This window comes from Mobula birostris, chromosome 3 (genome assembly GCF_030028105.1).
Source record: "Mobula birostris isolate sMobBir1 chromosome 3, sMobBir1.hap1, whole genome shotgun sequence".
NCBI classification, from domain to species: domain Eukaryota; kingdom Metazoa; phylum Chordata; class Chondrichthyes; order Myliobatiformes; family Myliobatidae; genus Mobula; species Mobula birostris.
Genome location: NC_092372.1, coordinates 98,429,139 through 98,453,174, shown reverse-complemented (window position 1 = coordinate 98,453,174; position 24,036 = coordinate 98,429,139). Strand labels below are relative to the sequence as shown.

Sequence of the window (24,036 nt, the reverse complement as noted above, 5' to 3'; positions counted from 1 at the left end):
ATATAAGGTGTTGTTCCTCCAACCTGAGTGTGGCTTCACCTTGACAGAAGAGGAGGCCGTGGATAGACATATCAGAATGGGAATGGGACGTACAATTAAAATGTTTGGCCGCTCCGTAGAGATCGTTAAGAGCACCAAATTTCTTTGGTGTTCACCTGGCGGAGAATCTCACCTGGTCCCTCAACACCAGCTCCATAGCAAAGAAAGCCGAGCAGCGTCTCCACTTTCTGCGAAGGCTGAGAAAAGTCCATCTCCCACCCCCCATCCTCACCACATTCTACAGAGGTTGCTTTGAAAGCATCCTGAGCAGCTGCATCACGGCCTGGTTCGGAATTTGCACCATCTCGGATCGCAAGACCCTGCAGTGGATAGTGAGGTTAGCTGAGAAGATCAGCGGGCTCTCTCTTCCCGCCATTACAGACATTTACACCACACGCTGCAGCCGTAAAGCAAACAGCATTATGAAGGACCCCACACACCCCTCATACAAACTCTTCTCCCTCCTGCCATCTGGCAAAAGGCACCAAAGTATTTGGGCTCTCACAACCAGACTATGTAACAGTTTCTTCCCCCAAGACATCGGATTCCTCAATATCCAGAGCCTGGACTGACACCAACCTACTGCCCTCTACTGTGCCTATTGTCTTGTTTATTATTTATTGTAATGCCTGCACCGTTTTGTGCACTTTATGCAGTCCTGGGTAGGTCTGTAGTCTAGTGTAGTTTTGTGTTGTTTTTTACGTAGTTCAGTGTAGTTTTTGAATTGTTCATGCAGCACCATGGTCCTGAAAAGCATTGTCTTGTTTTTACTGTGTACTATACCAGCAGTTATGGTTGAAATGACAATAAAAAGTGATTTGACTTGACTTCTTTCAATTAGTCCTGACAAAGGGTCTCGGCCCGAAACGTCGACTGCACCTCTTCCTATAGATGCTGCAAAACTCAGCAGACCAGGTATTGGATTTCCAGCATCTGCAGATTTTCTCATATTTGAAAGCTTTACTTAATATTGATATTGCCCTTCTTAGTTTTCATCTGAAACAGTATGAGGAAATTAAAAATGTCCCCTTTTATGAATGCAAGAAGTCTGTAATCTGATTAATACAACCTTTCAATTGACAACAACATCACAAGTTCTATGCCACAGCTGAACCAGTTTTGTTCATACACTTGAGTCCTTTGATAATTGTCTGGGACATAGTACCATCACCTTATTTAAATTAGCTTCTAAAATCACAGGTTCTTTTGGGAATTAACATCCACTGGCTAACCAATTAGCTTACATGATTCTTATTAGCTAACGGAAATTATATCATAACAAGAATGAAAGATTTCCCACAGGGTGAAGTGTGAAGTGAAAAACTATGAATAATCATTAAATATTACAGCCAGCTGAGGGAAACCTCTAATAGCAATTCTTGAACAATACAAAAGCATAATTTGTGCAATGATAATACACTGGCTAAATTACCTTTGGTACAAGAAATACTGAACTGATCATGTTATTTTAAATATAAGAAATGCTCAACAGAAGGGAGACAGGAAAAAAACCTGACTGACAATAACAAAAGCAGTTAGTTTTACAATTTCAGACTGAACTTCATGCAAACTCTGTCAGGACATCATACCTTTACTGTGTTAACATGCTGGCCATCCACGTATAATGTAGCAGTGCTATTCTTCAACATGCCTTTACTCATCACGAGCACTAGGTGATGCCACTGTCCCTCATTAATTAGATCACCACAGCGAAATCGAGCACAGTAAGGAAGAATCTCATAAAAGGACGACTCCTCACTGAAGTCATCAACTAAAAAAAGAGGGAAAGCAATTTAACACGTTACACAGGATGACATCACTCTGCATTATTCCAGAACAAATTACCATAATACACCATCAGCATCAGTACTTCATGTAGCTTTAAATCTGAGGGGCAAGTTTTTCCACACAGAGAGTGGTAGATATATGAAACAAATTACCAAAGTAGATGGAAGAAGCAGGCCAAACTGAGTTTTAAAACAAAATTATTTAAACAGGTACATAGATAAGATAGGTTTTGAGGGATATGGGCCAAATGCAGGCAAATGGGGCTTAGATTAGATACACTTCATAGCAATAACAAGTTGGGCCTGAAGTCCTGTTTCTATGCTGTATAACTCAATTTCTCCAAACATACTTCAATTTTGTATTTCTGTGAATATTATCTTGGCACTAATTTAAACTTATTACAGAAATTCATTTGCTTGAATTTATAAACTTTCCCCTCAAAGTAATAAATTTCCATAGACTAACATAGTCATAAAGTACTTCAAAGTGCTAATCAAATGAAAACTAACATCAAGTGACAAGATTATTAGAATAATATACAAAACTAGTTAACTAACAAAGAGGCCTGAAGTACAAAGATAGTGACAATATCACTCCGGGACTAAATACCTACAGTATTTTTTTCCCTTCTGTACCCGAGGATACACATACTTGCCCAATAAGCAGTGCAGCATGGGTTTAGTGTTATTTATTTCTGGGATGATGGTGTCTGCCCATTGAGAAGATAATGAACAGGTTGGCTTTAAAATAATCAGAATGAAAGAATATTGTTCTACATAATGTTAACTTGAGTATCAAAGATAAATCTATTTATCTTGATAATGCCTCCCAAAATATAATTTGGATTATAAAAATGTTATTTTGCAAAACCTTCATTTTTAATCTGACTTTCCATACATGTTTAAACAACAAATTTAGCACTAACTCACCATAGTTTTGCAACAACTCCTCCTTGGTAGAAACAAACAGGGACTTGTCTTTCCCAGAAAGGATTATAGCAAGACAAACATAGTGCTGTTCAGATGAATTCGATCTCCGCACTAGGGTAAGAAGCTTAACAGGATGATTGTTCAGAGGGTTACTAAATCTCTCAATGCAAAGCCAGGTTGAATAAGTAAGTCCAGACGGAGGTGGAAAGAATCGTTCACCTGAAAGACAGTTTTACTTTTATTCAAACAAGTGAAGGACAGTACATATTTTTTTCCAGTTCTCATTGGCTTAGGTTCCTTAAGGTTGTCATAGCCAGGGGAGGTAGAGGGAATAAGTTCTCAAAGGTGTACATCTGAAATGTCATCTGACAACCAAGTCCAACTCCTGGCCTTCATGTGTCGCTGTTTCTGCTGACAGGAGAAGGTGCAAAGGCGGGTTACTGGTGCCTTAAAACTAGTCCCTTCAGGCAGATGGGGCTCGCCAGCCGTGGCTAGCAGCTCATCTAGGAGAAGGAAAACTCTGGTCTCAAACCTCTGCAGCATTGTGGCTATACCCACTCATCGGGAAGGCTTCAGGAATAAACCCCAAGGAAGAAACCTGACCTGGAGTCCCTAAGGCCACCATGCTTTGAGTTCAACGTTGACTGGGAACTCCTGCAATGCCACTAGGGCCAAACTGCATCAGACTCTGCCTTTCCTTCGGGTTCATCAGCTGCGTGGAGTAGGGGAGTCTTGCTGCATGGGCAAAAGCTTGCTCTCCATATCGTACTGCCCTTCATAGCACATAGACAGCTAGCATACAATATCCATGGTCAACCCTGACCAATAAAATATCTTTTTTACTTAATAAATGTGGAACAAATCCCATTTGCTGCTTCACACATGCACTGCAATTTACATTACTTGAGTTATAGTCACTTACAAATAAGAAAGATAATTGGACCCTCCTTATTTTGCTGCTTAAGAATTGCTAAAAACACTAATGTAATTTGGCAAAAACAATGCTTAAAAATCTCATGACAGCAGTTCCTATTAGAAGCAGGGCAAAAAAAGTCTCTATCTGACTCCTTTACTTAGAACAAATTGTACATTGTCCCATGTTTAGGTTAGGGTTAATTCGGGCTGTGGGGTTGCTGGGGCAGCATGACTCAAAGGGCTGGAAGTACTTAATCTGTGCTGTATCACTAAGTAAATCATCATCAGATGCCATGCCCAGTTTGAGCTTTGACTGCCATAGCCCACACACTCCTGTTTTACGTCAAGTGGATCAATTCATTGGTATTCATTTCCAGTCCTCTAGCTGCTGTCTCCATCATCAATTGTCTTTGTCTTCCTCTTGCTTTCTTCCCGTCAACCTTTACCATAATTACCGTGCATTCTAACTCCTCTTTCCTAATCACATGTCCAATGAAGTAATGTTGCCTTTTCATAATCTCATACATTATTTCTCTTTTTGTGCTTGCTCTGTTCATGACATTCTCATTAGATACTCGGTTTGTCCATGATATTCTCTGCATCCTCCTCAAAAACCACATCTCTGCTGCTTCAATTCATTTCCTCATGTTACTTGATATTGTCCAACATTCTGATCCATATAACATAACGGGATAAGTGTAACATTTCAGTACTGAGGCAGGTTGGCATGCCTAGTTTAATGTTAGTCTGTATACTCCTCATTCTCGAAAAGGTACCTTTTGCCATCCCTATTCTTCTTTCGATGTCCATGTCGCACCTGCCATCTGATGTCACCCAGCTTCCTAGGTAGCAAAAGTTCTGTACTTGCTTTATGTCTTCCCCGCTTATTTTCAGCCTGCAGATAGGATTTTCCTTTTTTTTGGATATCACCATACATTCTGTCTTCTTGCAATTGACATATAGACCCATTTTTGCACTTAATAGATAAGATAGATAAATAAATGAATAAAATTCTATTATAAATCTGGGAGAAGAGGTTATTTAAATAATGGAAACAGGAACCAACGATTCATCAAAAGTACTCAGCATTCAACAGGAGTACAAATGGTCTCCTTCAATTCAGAAAAGGAGAATCTAGTACCAAAAATAAACTGAAACACAAATAAAAATAATTAATTTTCTGAAGATAATATAGCTCACTTTGCGAAGGTAAATCATCTTTGATGGATCAATTACAAATGCCTGTACACCATAGGTTTAACAGAAGGTCCAGAGTGGAGCCTGCTATCAGCAGGTTCAGATCTTCAATACACAAATGGAGCATTTCTGCTACAGTTTCAGTGGTACCCAGGAAACACTTTAAGAATACTGACTGATCAATAGATATTTTGAATCTCTATGGGCAATAATTTTGCTTTTAAAAAGATGAACCACACTTGGTATTAAATTGCTGTAGTTCCACCCATGCTAAATACATTACTTACTTTATTTATTTTCATTTAGAGATACAGCACAGAACAGCTCCTTCTGGACCAACGAACCGCACCAGCCAGCAACCTGCCAATTTAACCCGAGCCTAAGCACAGGACCATCCATAATGACTAGTGGCCTACTAAGTGGTACATCTTTAGAATGTGGCAGGAAACCAAAGCAGCTGGAAGAAACCCATGTCTTCATGGAGAAGAACATACAAACTCCTTACAGAGGTCGGATTTGAACTCCGACTCCCGCGGCATTAACCCTTATGCTACTGTGTTAGAGGTCAGAAGGAAATAACAGAAAACACTGGTCAACTCTCATCAAGTATGCTGCTTACAAAATATTAGCTGTTTAGAATTACAGAAATTGGTGAATAAGCCATCCATTTGTTAACTGATATGCACAATGAATGAAATTGATTTTTATTTAATTTTATTTATTTTAACGAGGGAACAAAATCAGCTAAGGATTACAAAGTGGTAAGCAGTGCGAACAGTATTATCTTCAAGACTTTTTTTTGAAGAGGGTATAAGAGACATACAAAGTTCAAAGTAAATTTATTATCAAAGTACGTATATCACCATATAAAGTAGATTCCGGTTAATTGGGCCATCAGTTAATCGGGACAGCTGCTTATTTGGGAAAATTCTAAGAACAAACTATTCTAAGAAAATAGCACAGATTCTCTATGTTTATTTGGGACACTATGCCACTTAATTAGGGCAGGAGACTTTTGTTGAACAGATTTTAACTGGTGTCAGTCGTGTTAGGCACAACACTGTGCTTTGAGAGGACAGTTTTTAAATAGTGTCAGTAATGTGTGTTTGTGTCCAAAAAGCAGCGATTTTTGTCACTGATAGCTGGCAAGAAATAAACAGTAAGACAATTCAGAACTGTTTTCTCACTGTGGTTTCGAACATTCAGTCTTGGAGATATCAGAAATGGCAGGGAGTGAAAATGAAATGATTTCAGTACTTCAAATTAGAAGCTACGAAGAATTTGAAGGTATCAACGATGATCTTGAATGTTACAATGAAAATGAAGATGCGGCAACATTGTATGAAAGTAGCCCATTACCTGCATGAGATGCCATGTTAATATTGTTAACTTACAGTCAAAAGAACGCAACTCGTATGAATTCCTGCCAGTAAGTATTAAAAACTACACAGTTTTGTAGTTTTGTAGTAGTATTGGTAGTGCTCTAATTTGTTCTGTATTTCATTTAAATAACATTATTTGTTACTCAGGTTGTCTTTTTTATATCTTCTAAATATTTCAATGAAATTTTGGCTAATTGGGGCACTCGCTTAATTGGGTCAAAATGTACCAGTCCTGATGTGTCCCAATTAAGCGAAATTCATTGTACTACTCAGATTCATTTTCTTCCAGGCATTTACAGAGAACAAAATACAATAGATCATTGAAAAACTACAAAGACTGACAAGCAATTAACATACCAAAGACAAAAAACAAATCCAAAAAATATAAATAAAGAAATAAATAAAATAATGTCGAGAATGTGAGTTGCTGAGTCCTTGAAAACATGTCCATAGGTTGAGGAATCAGTTCACCCAAGCTTTACATGTGCATTTCCTCAAAAAATAATGGTATATGGTCATCAAAATTGTACGAAGTTGATGGTTAGCACCCTAGTAACACCTACCTAATCTCCACACCCTCAATCCAGGGATATTAGTGGAGTCCAAGTGCAATTCAGCACATACCTCTGAGTAAAGCTGGAGAGTAGTGGAGAATTGAACACTTAAGTTAATTAAAGATGAATGGAATTTTTTTTTAAACAGGGAACTAAGGGCACTGGAGACCTAGCACAATAGGACAACTAATGCCCGATGAGACTAGGCATCAACTGAATGGCAGTGCAGAGTTTACTCTTGCTCCTATTTTCTTAAGTTCTTGCAAGAGACAGCTTAATTAAAACAAAAAAGATGTTTAAGTGTCTTCAAAGGTTAGATGCAGACGGAATGTTTACTCTTGTTAGAGAATCTAGAACTTAAGGTCAATGTTTAAAAACTTACAATTCACCCATTTAAGGCAGAGAAGGCTCAACTCTGTCTCTCAAAGGCTTATGAGACTTTGGCACTCTCTTCCTTAAGAGTGGTCCAAGCAGACTTTCAATATTTTTAAGGCAGAAGTACACTGAGGAGGCAATTTTTTTCAGTCAGAGGGTGATATTACAGATGGCTTTGGAAGCCATGTCATAGGATATATTTAAAGTGGAGGTTGATAGGTTCTTGGTTAGTAAGGATGTCAAAAGTTGCAGTGAGAAGGCAGGAGAATAGGGTTGATGAGGAAAATAAATCAGTCATGATTGAAAGGCAGATCAGACTCGATACACTCCATGGCCTAACTTTCTCTTATTGCTTATAGTCTTACAGACAAGATTTTGGCAAGGAAGGGGCTGAAAGATTGCCATGCTATGCAGTAAAGTAGGCTTGAGGTTTCATGGAGTCATTATCTCAGCAGAATAGCAGAAAGACTGAGTGGCTTACCTTTGCTCTTAATGCATATGTTAACTTGTATGCATTTAAGTGGATGTAAAATGGAGACAAGTGTCTGCAAATAATCACAGAATATCTGGCTCTCCCCTCCCAAGCTAACAGAGTTAAAGATTTCAATAAGATCAAAAAAGGCTTGTACAATGGTTGGTACTGCTCCCTGCATATTTTGCCTCAGTTGTTGCACGTGGAGTACAACATCTAGCCTCCAGCTGGGTGGCTAAAATCCACACTGTGATTTGGTGAGCAGTTGTTCAGCCACTGCAAGGCAGAGCTTTCCTCCTGGCAGAAAATCAGGAAAGCCCTTTGCTGTTGCCACAGTTGTATACAGACATAATTATGTCATCTCTGAGATCTCCAGAAATATCCGTCTCTTTCCAGATGTAGGAGGTGAGATTAGTTTTTTTTTGTTTATATTGATGTTCCTTGTTGTCAGATTTTATCATTTCAGCTGGGATACCATCTCATCACAAGACCATCATCTTTGGCTGCCGAAAGGTAATATGAACTTATCAAGTGGGGCAGCAAAACTGGATTGAATACATTGCTATGTAGCCAGTCGATGTAGGGGCATCCACACTGGCAAGTGGTCCAGGTTCGAATCCGGCCGGCTGCAAGCACGCTTTCCATCCGTGCTGGGTTGAGCGTTGAGCTAGCAACTTAGCCTTGTAAAAAACAGACAAATGCTAAAGAAATGGCAAGGTTGGTGCCTGGCACAGAGTGGAACAACAAGTTGCTATGTGATGGAGACAATATCAAAAAGCTGCATTTGAAGAAGTCTTCAAAATGGTCATTTCCAATGTTGCAGACTGCTTCTGACCTTGTAGGGTTCAATACATTACAATTCTAGCAGAGAGTGACAGAGAGTATGAGAAGATGCAAAGCTGAGAGCAGGAACCAGGAACTGGGTGCAACAGCGTAGCTAAGAATGTGGACAGGCAAGTGGTCACTGTAGTGTGCACATGTGGCGATAGGGGCAAGGTATGGTTAAGAGTAGACAGGTCTGAGAGTGAAAGGCTACTGAGCATGCACTGAAACCCATGAGCGCCAGTGATTGAAGGGTAGGAGATGTAAAGGTTGGAAGATCAGAGTCTAAGAAAGGATGGAAGGTGGTCAAAGAGTATATGAGGCCGAAATAAGGGCCTGAAGGGTCAAACTTAGTGTTAGTGGAAGCACACTGAAAGGAAACATTGGGCAAGGGCATCTGTGCTTGACCTCATAAGTGGCTGCATGTAAATGATTATGTATGCGTGTGTGCATCTGTGTGCTTGTGAGCATATGTGCAAAAGCAAGTAAATATAAAGGGATGTGCTGAAAAGCATGTACAAGTACTAAATTACATCTAACAGCAACTGGTTCCCAATTATCTTGGTTCTCTTGCCCTTATATTAAAGCCTCACCCTGTAACTAGCATGCAACAGGTACCTCCTGAGAAGGACCACACATAGTTAACTTACACTCTACAAATCAAGTTAAAGATATGGACTGTAGGGGCCCTCATGGACTGCCCCAAAAGCAATAAGCCTGACTGTCAGATTGTTCTTATAGTTCAAGAACTCAAAAGCTCTGGTCTTTGGAAGACACTACTTAAGCATAAGTTCTGCTAACAGTATTATTTTTACCTGTGCCAAGTCCGCTTGTGACAGCTGCATCGTTAATTCCTCCTGTAGCGGTCGAAGCACTGATGGGTGCATTGTGAGGGGCCAAACTAGGCAAAAACAGACAGCTGCCAAGAAAAAAGTACAGCATTTATACATATTAAGATAACAAAAACAATGTAAACTACAATATAGCATGTATTGACAATGATAAACTGAAATCATGAATGAAAATAATTAAGCAATGGGAAGTTCAGCACATTCAATGAAGGTAAAATGCAGTACAATTCCCAAGCAGATAAAAGTAATAGTCTGTTCATCAAGTCTTCACATCAGTTCAAGTAAAATATCAAATACAGCAAATCTCAGATTAAAATCTTAATTTTCTATTTGTTCAGCCAGCTGTTTAACACAGCTATGGTAGGTTGTGCAATAATGTTTCATAAAGAATTCCATTGATAAGAATTCAGCCAAGTAATTGGCTTACAATTAACACAATCTTCTCTGCATTGTAGCTTATGGTAACCCTTTTAACAACTGTATCATTAAAATACATATATAAATTATACAAGTTAAACATCAAAGCACTTAATGGTTTTATAAATTATGAGATTTTATTCTGAAATGAAAAACAGGTTTTGCGAAATTCGTACTAAGCTTATTTGTGATATACTGGTTGAAACCACGAACAATCTGCTGAGGGCAGCATCTGAGAGATGAAAGGAATTCTTGATGCTTCAGGTCAAAACCCTGAAAGCAGTGCTTCCACAAATGCTGCACAAATCTCTGTTCCTCCAGCTGATTGCTGCTGCCTCCAGATTCCAGTAGCTGCTGTTTCATGTTGAACCTCTCTCATCTAGCATTCTGTGCTCCAGCAACTCCTGTGGTCTAGCATGTTTTGAATCTGTAGTACAAATCCAAGCTAATTAATTAATTCCAACTAAATCCTAACTTTGCTCTAAAATTAACTAAGATCTGCGCTAATCTATAGGTAATTCACCTTGCTGTGCAACTTTGGCAATCTCAGCCCACTTAAGAAAACTTCAGGATTTGTAAAGCCCTTACACAACCTGAGGAGTGTCTATACTTGAAAGAACAGCTCTCCTGCTCAGAACAAGATTCAGATTTTCTGTGTGGTCCAGTACCTGTCAGATCCCAAGGGTGCTGGACCATAATTTCAATATGTATTTAATAATTCACAAATTTATCAATGTCAAATCTTGTGTCATTAAATTCAGATTACATCTACATCGTCTATAAAAAGTATTCACCCTCCTTGGAAGTTTTTATGTTTTATTGTTTTACAACATTGAATCAGTAGTGGATTTAATTTGGCTTTTCTTTTGACATGGATCAACAGAAAAAGACTCGTGTCAAGGTGAAAATAGATGTCTACAAAGTGATCTAAATTAATTACAAACATAAAACACTTGGCAGAGATCTGTTCAGGCATTGACACAAGGAGTCTTTTCCTGTTGATCGGTGTTAAATAAAACCAAATTAAAACCCATTGTGATTCAATGTTGTAAAACAATAAAACACGAAAACTTCAGGGGGGGGTGAATACATTTTATAGGCATTGTAAAAAATATTGTATTTTTATTTCTTAGTACTTATTTTAATATTTATGCAAGTTATTCAGCATGAAAAATGATTAATAATTTTAATAATGCCTGCCGTACAGAACCCATTTTCCTCTACATCACCAAAATATTTAATACTCACCCAAAACCTTCCAGGTTTGTATCAAACTCCACAAATGCTGGGGTGACCGATGAACCATGAAGTCTGATATCATGCGGTGTTGTCATGGAGACCAAACACTTCACCCTGGTCAGAGGTACTGTGCTTCCTTCTCCTCCCTTGAGCAAGCTTTTACTAATCTTGTAGTGACTGTTGTCTTCATTCAAGGTGAATACATTTTCAGGACCAAATCCAACTATTTCACTCCCTATGATATGAGAATATTTAAATCCTGGGACAATAAATACAGTAACCAGGTAAAATACATTCTAATAAAATAAGAAATTATTTTTTCTTTAAAGTCAGTTTAAATATATGGTCATTTCTTATGACAGTGCACACATAAAATCAGATTTATGAGAAAAACCACAGATGCAAATAAAAATATACAGATGGAAACTACAATAAAAAAAAAGCAGCTCCAAGGTAGTGGAATCAGGATGAACATGAAGGAAAAATACATTCACTAGTCCAAAAAATATGTCAAGTTAATGTTATAGTGGTTCAACATTTACAAAATCAACCCAAAAATATTAAGCTTATTTCTACCATATTACAGATTATGTAAAACTCAAGTCAAAATAATATGATTAAACGTACAACATGGATATTTGTATGGAAGCAGATTGGAAATACATATGTTAATAAGTACACCAATTTTTAAACTACATTATATTTGTTTCTTTCTTTAGAAATACACGACTGTGCGAAAGTCTTGGGGAATTCTATAAAGTGAACAACAGGAATTCTGCAGATGCTGGAAATTCAAGCAACACACATCAAAGTTGCTGGTGAACACAGCAGGCCAGGCAGCATCTGTAGGAAGAGGTGAAGTCGACGTTTCAGGCCGAGACCCTTCGTCAGGACTAACTGAAGGAAGAGTGAGTAAGGGATTTGAAAGTTGGAGGGGGAGGGGGAGATCCAAAATGATAGGAGAAGACAGGAGGGGGAGGGATAGAGCCAAGAGCTGGACAGGTGATAGGCAAAATGGGATACGAGAGGATCATGGGACAGGAGGTCCGGGAAGAAAGACGGGGGGGGGGACCCAGAGGATGGGCAAGAGGTACATTCAGAGGGACAGAGGGAGAAAAAGGAGAGTGAGAGAAAAAATGTGTGCATAAAATAAGTAACAGATGGGGTACGAGGGGGAGGTGGGGCCTTAGCGGAAGTTAGAGAAGTCGATTTTCATGCCATCAGGTTGGAGGCTACCCAGACGGAGTATAAGGTGTTGTTCCTCCAACCTGAGTGTGGCTTCATCTTTACAGTAGAGGAGGCCGTGGATAGACATGTCAGAATGGGAATGGGATGTGGAATTAAAATGTGTGGCCACTGGGAGATCCTGCTTTCTCTGGCAGACAGAGCGTAGATGTTCAGCAAAGAGGTCTTCCAGTCTGCGTCGGGTCTCGCCAATATATAAAAGGCCACATCGGGAGCACCGGATGCAGTATATCACCCCAGTCGACTCACAGGTGAAGTGTTGCCTCACCTGGAAGGACTGTTTGGGGCCCTGAATGGTGGTAAGGGAGGAAGTGTAAGGGCATGTGTAGCACTTGTTCCGCTTACACGGATAAGTGCCAGGAGGGAGATCAGTGGGGAGGGATGGGAGGGACGAATGGACAAGGGAGTTGCGTAGGGAGCAATCCCTGCGGAATGCAGAGAGAGGTGGGGAGGGAAAGATGTGCTTAGTGGTGGGATCCCGTTGGAGGTGGCGGAAGTTACGGAGAATAATATGTTGGACCCGGAGGCTGGTGGGGTAGTAGGTGAGGACCAGGGGAACCCTATTCCTAGTGGGGTGACGGGAGGATGGAGTGAGAGCAGATGTATGTGAAATGGGGGAGATGCGTTTAAGAGCAGAGTTGATAGTGGAGGAAGGGAAGCCCCTTTCTTTAAAAAAGGAAGATATCTCCCTCGTCCTAGAATGAAAAGCCTCATCCTGAGAGCAGATGCGGCGGAGACGGAGGAATTGCGAGAAGGGGATGGCATTTTTGCAAGAGACAGGGTGAGAAGAGGAATAGTCCAGATAGCTGTGAGAGTCAGTAGGCTTATAGTAGACATCAGTGGATAAGCTGTCTCCAGAGACAGAGACAGAAAGATCTAGAAAGGGGAGGGAGGTGTCAGAAATGGACCAGGTAAACTTGAGGGCAGGATGAAAGTTGGAGGCAAAGTTAATAAAGTCAACGAGTTCTGCATGCGTACAGGAAGCAGCACCAATGCAGCCGTCGATGTAGCGAAGGAAAAGTGGGGGACAGATACCAGAATAGGCACGGAACATAGATTGTTCCACAAACCCAACATCTTGAAACTCCTGTCTGCCAAAAAAATTCTGCTTGGGAGAGACCTTGCTGATGGAGAATGACCACTTTGTGTCTTGGTGTTATGCTCACCCTCGCTATGGTGTAAGAATTGATGATCTGAATGTCAAACTATCGCATCTGCCACACCCTCACCTTTTAGTTTGGTTGTTCTTTGTCCAGTTTGATTCCTTCCACTGTACTCCTTAACTTTCAGGATATCTATAGATCAGGATAGGAATTGTCTTTGTAGGGGAATCTTCAGTTGGAGTAAGACAGTTACGAGGTCATTTGACAGGAACCAAGAAGAGTTAATTGGGAACAGTTTTTTTCTAAGTCTACATCAGACATGTGGAGGGTGTTTAAAGATCAATTGAACAGCGTACAGGAAAGGAGTGTTCCCATTAGGAGGAAGGACAAGGATGGAAAGATTAGAGAACCTTGGATGTCCAGAGAGGTGATGAATTTAGTCAAGAAGAAAAAGGAAAAGTAGGTAAAGCTTCAGAAATTAGGATCAAATGAGGATTTTAACACAAGGATTATAAAAAACAGCCAGAAAAAAACTGAAGAAGGGAATTAGAAAAGTAAGGAGGGGCCATGAAAAGTCTTTGGTAAGTAGGATTAAGGTGAATCCCAAGGTGTTTTACACATACATGAAAAACAAAATGATAACTAGGGAGAGGGTAGGACCACTCAAGGCTAAAGAGTGGAACATTTGCTTGAATGCGGAGAATGTGAGTGTGGTACTTAATGAGTACTTTGCTTCTGTATTTACCAGGGAAAAGGACATGGAGGACCAGGAGATCAGTGCTGACTGCATGTTAGGGCGTTTAGAGGTCAAGGAGGAAGAAGTGTTGGGCCTCCTAATGAATATTAAGGTCAATAAGTCCCCAGGGCCTGATGGGATTTACCCCAAGTTATTGAAGGAGGCAAGAGTCGAGATTACAAGGCCTTGACCAGTATCTTCATGTCCTCTCTAGGCATAGGCGAGGTCCCAGTGGACTAGCGAGTGGCTTATGCTATACCTCTATTTAAGAAGGGAACAAGAGAAAATCCTGAGAACTATAAACTGGTGAGTCTCACATCAGTTGTAGGGAAATTGCTGGAGGAAATTCTTAGGAAAGGATATATGAGCACTTGTAAACACATGGCCTAATTAGGTCGTGTCTTACCAACTTGATTGAGTTTTTTTGAAAGGTAATGAGAGATTGATGAAGGTAAGGCAGTGGATGTTGTCTACATGGATTTTAGTAAGGTGGTTGTCAAAGTCCCTCATAGTAAGTTTGTGGATGATACTAAGATTGGTGGAGCTGTGGATAGATTAGAAGACTGGCAAAGAATATAGCTTGATATAGATCTGTTGTAGATACAGGCAGAGGAATGGCAGATGGAGCTTAACCCAGCTAAATGTGAGGTGCTGCATCTTGGTAAGGAAAATGCAAGGCAAGCGTCTTAACAGTGTTACTGAGCAGAGAGATCTAGAGTAAGTTCATAGCTCCATGAATTATGAATACAGGTCGATAGTGTGGTTACGGCAGCTTATGGAATGCTTGCTTTTATTGGTCGAGGCATTGAGTTCAAAAGTCAAGAGGTAACGTTGCCACTTTAGAAAACTCTGGTTAGGCCACATCAGGAGTATTACATACAGTTCTGGTCACCCTACTATAGGAAGGACATTAAGAGCATGCAGGAGAGGTTTACCAGGACACCGCCTGGTTTAGAGAGCATGTGCTATCATGAGAGGCTGGACAAACCTGGGTTGTTTTCTTTGGAGCTGAGGAGGCTGAGAGGAGATCTGATAGAGGTTTATAAGATTATGAGAGCCATAGGTATAGGAGACAAGAAGTATCTTTTTCCCAGTACAGAAATGTCTAATCCTAGTGGGCATGCATTGAAGGTGAGAGGGGTAGGTTCAAAGGGGATGAGAGGGATGTTTTTTTTACTCACAGAGTGGTGGATGCCTGGAATGCGGTGCCTGGTATGGTGGTAGATTCAAATACATCAGAGGCTTTCAAGAGACAATTAGATAGCAATATGAATGAACATAGTCATAGTCATACTTTATTGAAAACCAATTTCCCCTGGGATCAATAAAGTATGACTATGAGAGGAAGATGGAGGGATATGGACATTGTGTAGGTAGAAGGGATTAGTTTTAGGGGGTTTTTGATTTACTTTTTAGCTGGTTCAGCACAACACTGAGACGAGGGCCTGATCATTGCTGTACTATTCTATTCACTTGTTTCTGTTTCAGTTAATCAGTTTATTTCATTCTACCTATTATGTCATTGATCATTAGCACTTGTTTGTTATCTTAGTTTAATCATGCACTGGGCTTTATATATACAAAGTAATCAAGTTTTTATTTGAAAAATGGTCTATTATTAATATGTTACACTCTTTTATGAAATTTCTCTGTAACATTTAATTTTTTGGAAAATGAATGTTAGGAAATCTGAAATTTGCTCTCTTCTACTGATACACTAATGCAGAAGACAAAAAAACCATCTTAAACAAATTTAAGACTTTTGCAATTTACTATTTCTTCCATCACATTTACTTCTTAGATGTTCACATGGCAATATAGTTTTAGTCACAGACACGAGATTCCGCAGACGCTGGATATCTTAAACAACTCACACAAAATGCTGGAGAAACTCAGCAGGTCAGGCAGCATCTATGCAGGGTAATAAATAGCTGATGAGTCAGACCGAGACACGAAGATATTGCCTGACCTGCTGAATTCTTCCAGCATTTTGTGCGTTGCTCATTGTTTACAGCATTGATAGTGAAACAGTAACCTAGAAAAGGCAGAAAGGCTTCAATGGACAAATGTGCGGCAAAAGCAACGCAATCTGAAACGGTGTAAGAAAACATGTTTGGGGCAGGCTGATAATAGCATGGGAATACCAGGAACTATAGAGGAATAAAGGGAATTTGAAAAGTACAGTACTCTGCAAAAGTCTTAGGCACATGTGTAAAGCTAAGGCTTTTGCACTGTACTGTATTTGCCAATATGAAGTGGAGAGTGAATCTGGAAATCTGGTGGGAGCAAATAGGTGGTAGAGAGAGAGGGCTGGAGCAGAGGTTGACGTGGGTGCAGACACACCCAGTCCTGGGACACCAGGTAAGGTCATTTGATTCCAAACAATTGGTTTCTTAATGATCACAGAATGTCCCTCTGGTGCTTTCCATTCACTTTCCACTCCCTTCACTTTTCTCCCAACCAAGATTCACCTCTCCTTTCCCCCTTCCCACTCTCAGTCCACAATAGAATCAGGTTTTTCATCACTCACATTTGTCATGAAATTTGTTTCTTTTTGCAGTAGTAGTACAGTACAATACAAATATTATTACAATACCGTGCAAAAGTCTCAGGCAGCTTAGCTATATAGAGTTGCAGGAAAAAGTTTGTGAACCCTTTGCAATTACCTGGTTTTCTGCATTAATTACTCATAAAATGTGGTCTGATCTTCATCCTAGTCACAATCTACCTAACTAATAACACACAAACAATTATACTTTTTCCTGTCAATACTGAGTACACCATTCAATTACAGTCTTGGTTCAAAAAAGTAGATGAACCACTAGGGTAACGCCTTCTACAAAAGCCATTTGGAGTCAGGTGTTCCAATCAATGAGATGAGATTGGAGGTGTGGGTTGCAGTGGTGCCCTACCCTCCAAAAAAGACACAAAGTCAGCTTACTGACAGAGCCTGCTCTTCTCAAGGAAGATGTGTTTACGTGCACCATGCCTCGATCAAAACAACGCTCAGAGACCTAAGAAGAATTTATCTATTTTTTAAAAATCTATTGAGATACAGTGCAGAATAGGCCCTTTCAGCCCATCGAGGCACGCAACCCAGCAATCCCCCGATTTAATCCTAGCTTAATCACGGGACAATTTACAGTGACCAAATAATCTACCAACCGTTACGTCTTTGGACTATGGGAGGAAAAAGGAGCACCCGGAGGAACCCCACGCGGTCACGGGAAGAACATACAAACCCCTTACAGGCAGTGGAGGGAATTGAATCCTGGTCTCCTGTACTGTAAAGCGTTGTGCTAACCACTATGCTACCCTGCTACACTAATTTAGAGATGCATAAAGCTGGAAAAGCCTACACAAGTATTTCTAAAGACCTGATGCTCATCAGTCTACGGTAACAGAAATTGTCTACAAATGGAGGAAATTCACTATTGTTTCTGCTCTCCCTAGTGTTTGTGCTATTAGTTGGGGCAGATTGTGTTTGTCTATTATTGTGACTTAAATGAAAATCAGACTGCAGTTTTTGAGTAATTAATGCAGAAAACCAGGTAATTGCAAAGGGTTCATAAACTTTTTCTTGCAACTGTATCTTTTAATGTCCTCACAGCAACTGCTGAAGAACCATGTGGCATATGTATCACAGGAGTATTTTTTTGTTAATGCTATATTTCAAACATTACTCCAACTAAATTTGAAAATTATGAAGATTCACATAAACCAAAGGAAATTATGAAAAAAAAATTTTACAATTTATATATACCTTACAGCATACCTCTCATATCTGCTTCACAACTTAATGAACTTGGCTTGTGGACCCTATAGACATTAATTAGTTTCTTATCCCAGGCACCACAATTCAATGGGTTACCAAGACGGAGAAACTCACTGAAAGCAATCAATACAAAGATGGTCAACATCAGCAGAAAATAACAATAAACACTTTAAAAGTTTTCAGTCAGTTAAATATAGTATTTCTTCTCTTCGATGAACAAAAAAATACTTCGCGTTTGTTCTTAATTACAAACCCACCCTTGTCAAACCTTACCAATCCTTTTACTTTCAATATTGCAATTCAGAAATAAAGTTATGTCACAGCCAGATTAATCACAAAGGAGATAATTTATCTCCATCAAAATAATTCCAAAAAATTGGTTATATGCTAACTAAGTGGCCAAGAAGCATCTCAATATAAGAATAGCATATTTAAGATGAACATACAGGAAGCAAACTGTTAAATTCCTACAAAAAGGATGTTACCATATTATTTCACTTTTACGATAGCCCTTAGAACCAATAATATCATTCTTGTGAATAATATTGGTATGGAACAATGCCCAAGTACAAAGTCCATATGTTTTTATTAATTTAAGTATTAAAACAGAGTTTGATGTATCTGAAAATAATACTTTGATTGAAAACTGTATAAAATGCATTCAAAAGTATCTATCAATATCACTGCAGAGAAAAAAAAAAGAGAAAAAACAGACTATTCATCACTTGATGTTTTAAAATATTCTATGTTTCTATAACAGTACAGCATCCAGTATCCATGGCTGGAGTTGTCACCACACAGTTTGCAGAAAGTAAGTACTGTGAGGTGCAGAAGAGTATTTTGTGGTAAATTTTATTCTTAGTATTGCACATCTTCAAATTCCCAATAACGTGAAAACAGGAGGCCAGATAAAGTGTATTATGTATGACATTGGTTTTGAAGTTTGTCTCTATGGGAGCTGCCCAATTGTTCAGAGAAATTATGTCTATTCTAGTGGGTTTATAGGTCCTACGTGTGAGTTTGATACATTAACAGTGGCAGAGCACCTGGGATGGGTGGGTTTGGAGGATGGGGGCTGTAGGAAAAGATGTTTACATTTCAGGCAAGATTCAATTAACCTCTGATGTTGGAACTATCAAACTGATGACAACCTGCTACAAATTAAATTATACTACTAAGCCACAGATTGGTCAACTGAAAGTGACTAATCTTGTTGAGGAAATGGTTACAAGGTTAAATTGAAGTATTCTAACAAAAATCTGACAGGTTCACTGGATATCAACACTTAATCATCTTATATTAATACTTTTTAATATACAGTATGTATACTTCCTACCTAAGGACCATTGGTTCTAATGACTGTGAAGCTAATCGCTCAAACATCCTTTGGAGTGGTGGGTGCAGAGGATGGTCTTCATCAGACAGAGCTGAACTGCATCTTTGTAAAAGCCGTGCATGAAGTCCTGCATCACACATCACTTGCTGATTTCTCTCCAAATGGATGAGTGATTGCAAAATATTAGCCACTGCAAACTGAAGAGCTAATGCATGCTAAGAAAGACAGGAAAGAGGTAATATAAAATACACATTAGAAATCGTCCAACTCAGCTCCTTCCATAATGTAATTTTTTGCAATAGAGTAAGCAAAATCTAAAGGTAGAGGACTTACAGCAGTTAATTAGAAATTATAACTGCCAAAGAGGGTAAATCGGCAACCAAATATCACTAGTCATGATGATGAGACATTTGTCCCAATAAAGACAAGATCCACTACAGCTTTATAAGATATTCTTCCTTACGTTTGCTTTTTACAAACACTGGAATATGTTTCAACAGTAGAATAATTTTCTTGTCATTGTTTGGAATAATTATATTTCTAACATCACTATATTTTAATCTATTTTTGATGTTAGTAAACTCTTTTATTATCTTCCATTAGCTTTTATTAAAGTTCTGTTGTTTGCAATGGCTGCATTTACAAGTGAAAAACAAACTATTTTTATTAAAGAGAACATTTTAGTGACAAGTTAATTTTAAAAAATGCAATTCTGTCAAATGTCTGTTTAACTCTTTCTTCAAAGGCAATGAGAAAATTCAATACAAGCTGAGCAGGAATTTTATTACAGATTACTACACATTCCACTTTATTTTTCCATATTATTTAGAAGTATCTTTTTTATTTATATTTATTAAGATACAACATGGAATAGGCCCTTCTGGTCCTTCGAGCCACTCCACCCAGCAATGCATAATTTAACCTAGCCTATATCACAGGACAATTTACAATGACCAATTAACCAATACGTCTAAGGACTGTGGGAGGAAGCTGGAGCACCTAGAGAAAACCTACAATTCCACAAGAAGGATGTACAGGCGCCTCACAGATGACATTGGAATTGAATTCCAAACTCTGACACCCTGAGCTGTAGTAGCATCATGTGAACAGCTACACTACTGTGGCACCCCTTAACAAAGCATGATAACATTATTCTACACTCGTGTAAAATTACACTTCATTGAAGTTCATGTTAATATTGTTTGTCAAAAAAAGCAAATATTTTATGCAAGAAATCAATTGTTCCAGGATTCAATCCATCCATGGCCTAATGAAACATAAATGGCTAAGTGTTCCTTCAATATATAACAGACATTTAAATAAAGGAATTCTGTAATCATAAACGTAAGAGATTCTGCAGATGCTGGAAAACCAGAGCAAAACACGCAGAATACTGGAGGAACTCAGGTCAGGCAGCATCTATAAAAATGGAATAAATAATCGACATTTTGGGCTGAGATCCTTCATCAGGGCTAATGAAATGTCACTAGTTATTCATTTCCATGGGTGTTGCCTGACTTACTGAGTTTCTCTAGCAGTTTGTGTGTTATCCTGTAATCATTTTGGCTACCACAGCTGAAAATAATTCATTCACAAGCTGGGACAACTGTGGGTATACAAGGTTGAGTGTATACTTTGTGAAAAAGCTACAATTTGCAGCTCAACCCATTTTGAAGTTAATGTATTTAGAGGTGATGCTACAAAGCCAATTAACTTTTTGATGATCCAGCAGATGGTAATCTTTAGTGAAAGCATTTGAGTTTTTTAAAAATTTGAGTAGTTCAGTTTGAGTTCAGCACAAGTACAGCAAGTGAAGGAGGGAAAGGGATGCCATTATTGCACTCAAACCCTTGGTCTAAAAGTTGGCTTGAGGCTGATGGATACCAAATCAAAGAAACTAATTTGTTTCTTTATTGTGGCCTCTATTGATGAGTATAACCACTTGTAAATAGGGGAAGTGAGTTTGTTTGGGTTCCGGTCCGTTAACCCAATGCTTTTATATTGAGGTAAGAAAAGACAGAAGTATTTTAAACTGTAAAAGAAAATTGCAGCAAAATATGACAAAGCCATTCAGTAATTATTTATGCAAATTTTCAAACTCTACAACTAATCAACTTTATGATTGGGTAAGAAGATGTTAAAGACTTGGTATATTTATTCTTTGGTTTCCCTAATTATAATTGAAACAAAATTCAGACTCCCTGGTGTGGGCTTCTCTAGTTCAGGTTCTAGTGTATAAACATTTGAAAAAAGGATAACTTCTAAATTGAGTTTGATTGGGATTCGATCCTTTAATCCATTGCCATTACTTTAAGGTAAGAGAGGACAAAAGACCGAAATTCTGTGAAGCCAAAATCATTAAATTTCAAAAGAAATTAAACTGACAAAGAAAACAGAAAACAATAAAGATGATCAGGCATAAACAGGATTATTAACTGCATTCACAAGAAGCTGCAGGAACTCAGCTCTTTTTTTTTCTCCAGTCCTGATGAAGGGTCTCAGCCCAAAACGTTGACTGTATTCTTTTCTATAGATGTTGCCTGACCTGCTTGGTTCCTCCAGTGTGTGTTTCTTGGATTTCTGCACATTTTCTTTTGTTATTAACTGCATCTTTGTTTTGGTGATTTTCTCCACTTAGTGTCACTGAATTCAGTGTAACTGAAAACATATAACCCATAGCATAGTAAAAATTCTAATCTCTCAATAGTAATTCCATTCGAATTCCCAGTTATTTACCTCAAATTGCTCGTCGAAGCTGACTGAGGCCAAGAGGTCTAAAATTGCAAGTACTGCTCCTGGATGTATTATGACTGCATCAGGACAATGCAAGGAAGTCAGTGCATTGAGTAGCTTCAATTCTGAGATGGATTTGGTAGGCAATACAGGAGGAGTTGAAACACTATGATAGCCTGGCCTACGTGAGAAATAAAACCATTAACATTAACCTGTATTCATTCATCAATTCCTTTAATGTAAAATAGGAATAAAGAACATTTGTAATTATGAGCACTTATTCAATAATATTCACCAAGTTGCACTTTATGTTTAAATCATAGATAAATATCTTTTAATTGTTTTCTGAAAGACAATAAGCAGGACTGAATGTTCTAGAATAGCAAGTAACGGCATAAAAAATTCACACAAGTTTTTTTTTCTCTTTTTCCTTACAAATATAGAATTATTCCAAAACTCCCTCAAACATCTAGGCTAATATTTCAAACTTCATGTTATCCTAGCAGGAAATGTTGCAAGTGTGAAATTCAGAATTTTTAGGCATACCAAGGCATCACTGACTTCCTCTGTAACAATAATTCAAAGATACATGGTATTGGCATGTCAACATTTAAGAAATCACAAGAAAAAGCAAAATAAACCCTTAGAAGTTAATAAAGGGCAGATTCAGCTTATTTTTCTCCTTGAAATTAGAAGGAGCAATCTTATTGGATCTCCATAGCCTCAAAGCTGCCCCACTATTTTTTGAGGCATCCAATTTCTTTGGCAAAATCTGATTGAGAGTTGTCAAAGTTGCTGGTTGGTATAGCATGTAAATAAGGTGAGGATTTCTGAATGCATCATGGCATACACCATATTTGGGAATTTCAATTACGAAACTTGAGATAGCAAATTCTATGCATTAGAAAATACATACAAATAGCACAAAAGGTGTGACAATGACATTTTTTTTGTTAAAACCAATATATATTTGGGTTTTACTGTGGAATCAGAAATGGAGCTGTCGCTATGCCCCTGCCTTAATAATTTTGATGGTGACACAAAAGCAATACTTCTAGCTGGAATCAGGATCTTATCTGTATTCATGCTTCAACAGCTATTATAACTGTTTACAGTTGAGTGTGACTGGACAATCGATAATAGTGTTTGTAACATGAAGATAAACTTCCTCCAAGATACAGCGGCATTCAAAAGTTTGGGCACCCCGGTCAAAATTTCTGTTACTGCGAATAGCTAAGTAAGTAAAAGATAAACTGATTTCCAAAAGGCATAATGTTAAAGATGACACACTTCTTTAATATTTTAAGCAAGAAAACTTTTTTATTTCCATCTTTTACAGTTTCAAAATAACAAAAAAAGAAAAGGGCCTGAAGCAAAAGTTTGGGCTCCCTGCATGGTAGTACTTAGTAACACCCCCTTTGGCAAGTATCACAGCTTGTAAACGCTTTATGTAGCAGCTATTATATTTGTGTGTACTAGCTTGCGCCGTAGCCTACACAAGTGGGCTACGCAGTTGTGAGCATTTATACTTCTGCGCTGGTGTGTCTGCGTCGCTCTGCACTTCACCACCAAAACGCTAGATGGCGGTGGGGTTTCTATGCCACTGTGTTGAGCTTCTTCGTGTTGAAACTCAACACGAAGAAACTCAAACTTCAAACAATGGCGACTGAAACTGATGGAGGGTGAATTTTCTGTGCTTGTCCGGCCACCGAAAGACACGGGTGAGGAAATGCATTTGAAATATTTTCGGATGTTGGCAGATTTGACGATTTGGTTCATCGACTCCAACCATTTATTTCACATCAGCGTATGCACAGTATACTCTGAGACTGGCAATCACTATTCGAGTTTTAGCTTCAGGTGGAGGTCAACAGGCTGTAGCAGCTAGCTACAAACTGGCGTCAAGCACAGGGTACTCCATAATTTTGGAGATCTGTAAAGCTTTATGGAAAGCATTGCAGCCAGAGTTCCTTTCCTGCCCTTCAGTCACCCAATGGCAAGCTACCGCAGCGTAGGAGGAAATGCAATGCTACCAAGTGGACCAATCACAGTTGTTGTAGTCTGCGAGGCCGCGACGCATAGTTACATTTTGGGAGAGGTGCGCGTTAGGCTACGGTGTAGGGTTGGC

At 38.8% G+C, this 24,036-nt stretch overlaps 1 protein-coding gene across 4 annotated transcripts in view; it reads right to left on the bottom strand.

Moving 5' to 3' along the window:
• Nucleotides 1–24,036, bottom strand: part of wdfy3 (WD repeat and FYVE domain containing 3) — a 336,513-nt gene that overhangs the window by 144,786 nt on the left and 167,691 nt on the right. For 2 of the 4 annotated variants that reach the window (XM_072253130.1, XM_072253132.1), the window contains exons 13-19: nt 21,912–22,089; nt 19,176–19,390; nt 17,840–17,952; nt 10,990–11,239; nt 9,289–9,392; nt 2,757–2,975; nt 1,629–1,810 (exon numbers count right to left, since the gene is read on the bottom strand). In XM_072253130.1, coding sequence (XP_072109231.1) covers nt 1,629–1,810; nt 2,757–2,975; nt 9,289–9,392; nt 10,990–11,239; nt 17,840–17,952; nt 19,176–19,390; nt 21,912–22,089 — 1,261 coding nt within the window. The remainder of the gene's footprint in view (nt 1–1,628; nt 1,811–2,756; nt 2,976–9,288; nt 9,393–10,989; nt 11,240–17,839; nt 17,953–19,175; nt 19,391–21,911; nt 22,090–24,036) is intronic. The other 2 variants (XM_072253131.1, XM_072253133.1) reach the window with 1 other exon arrangement.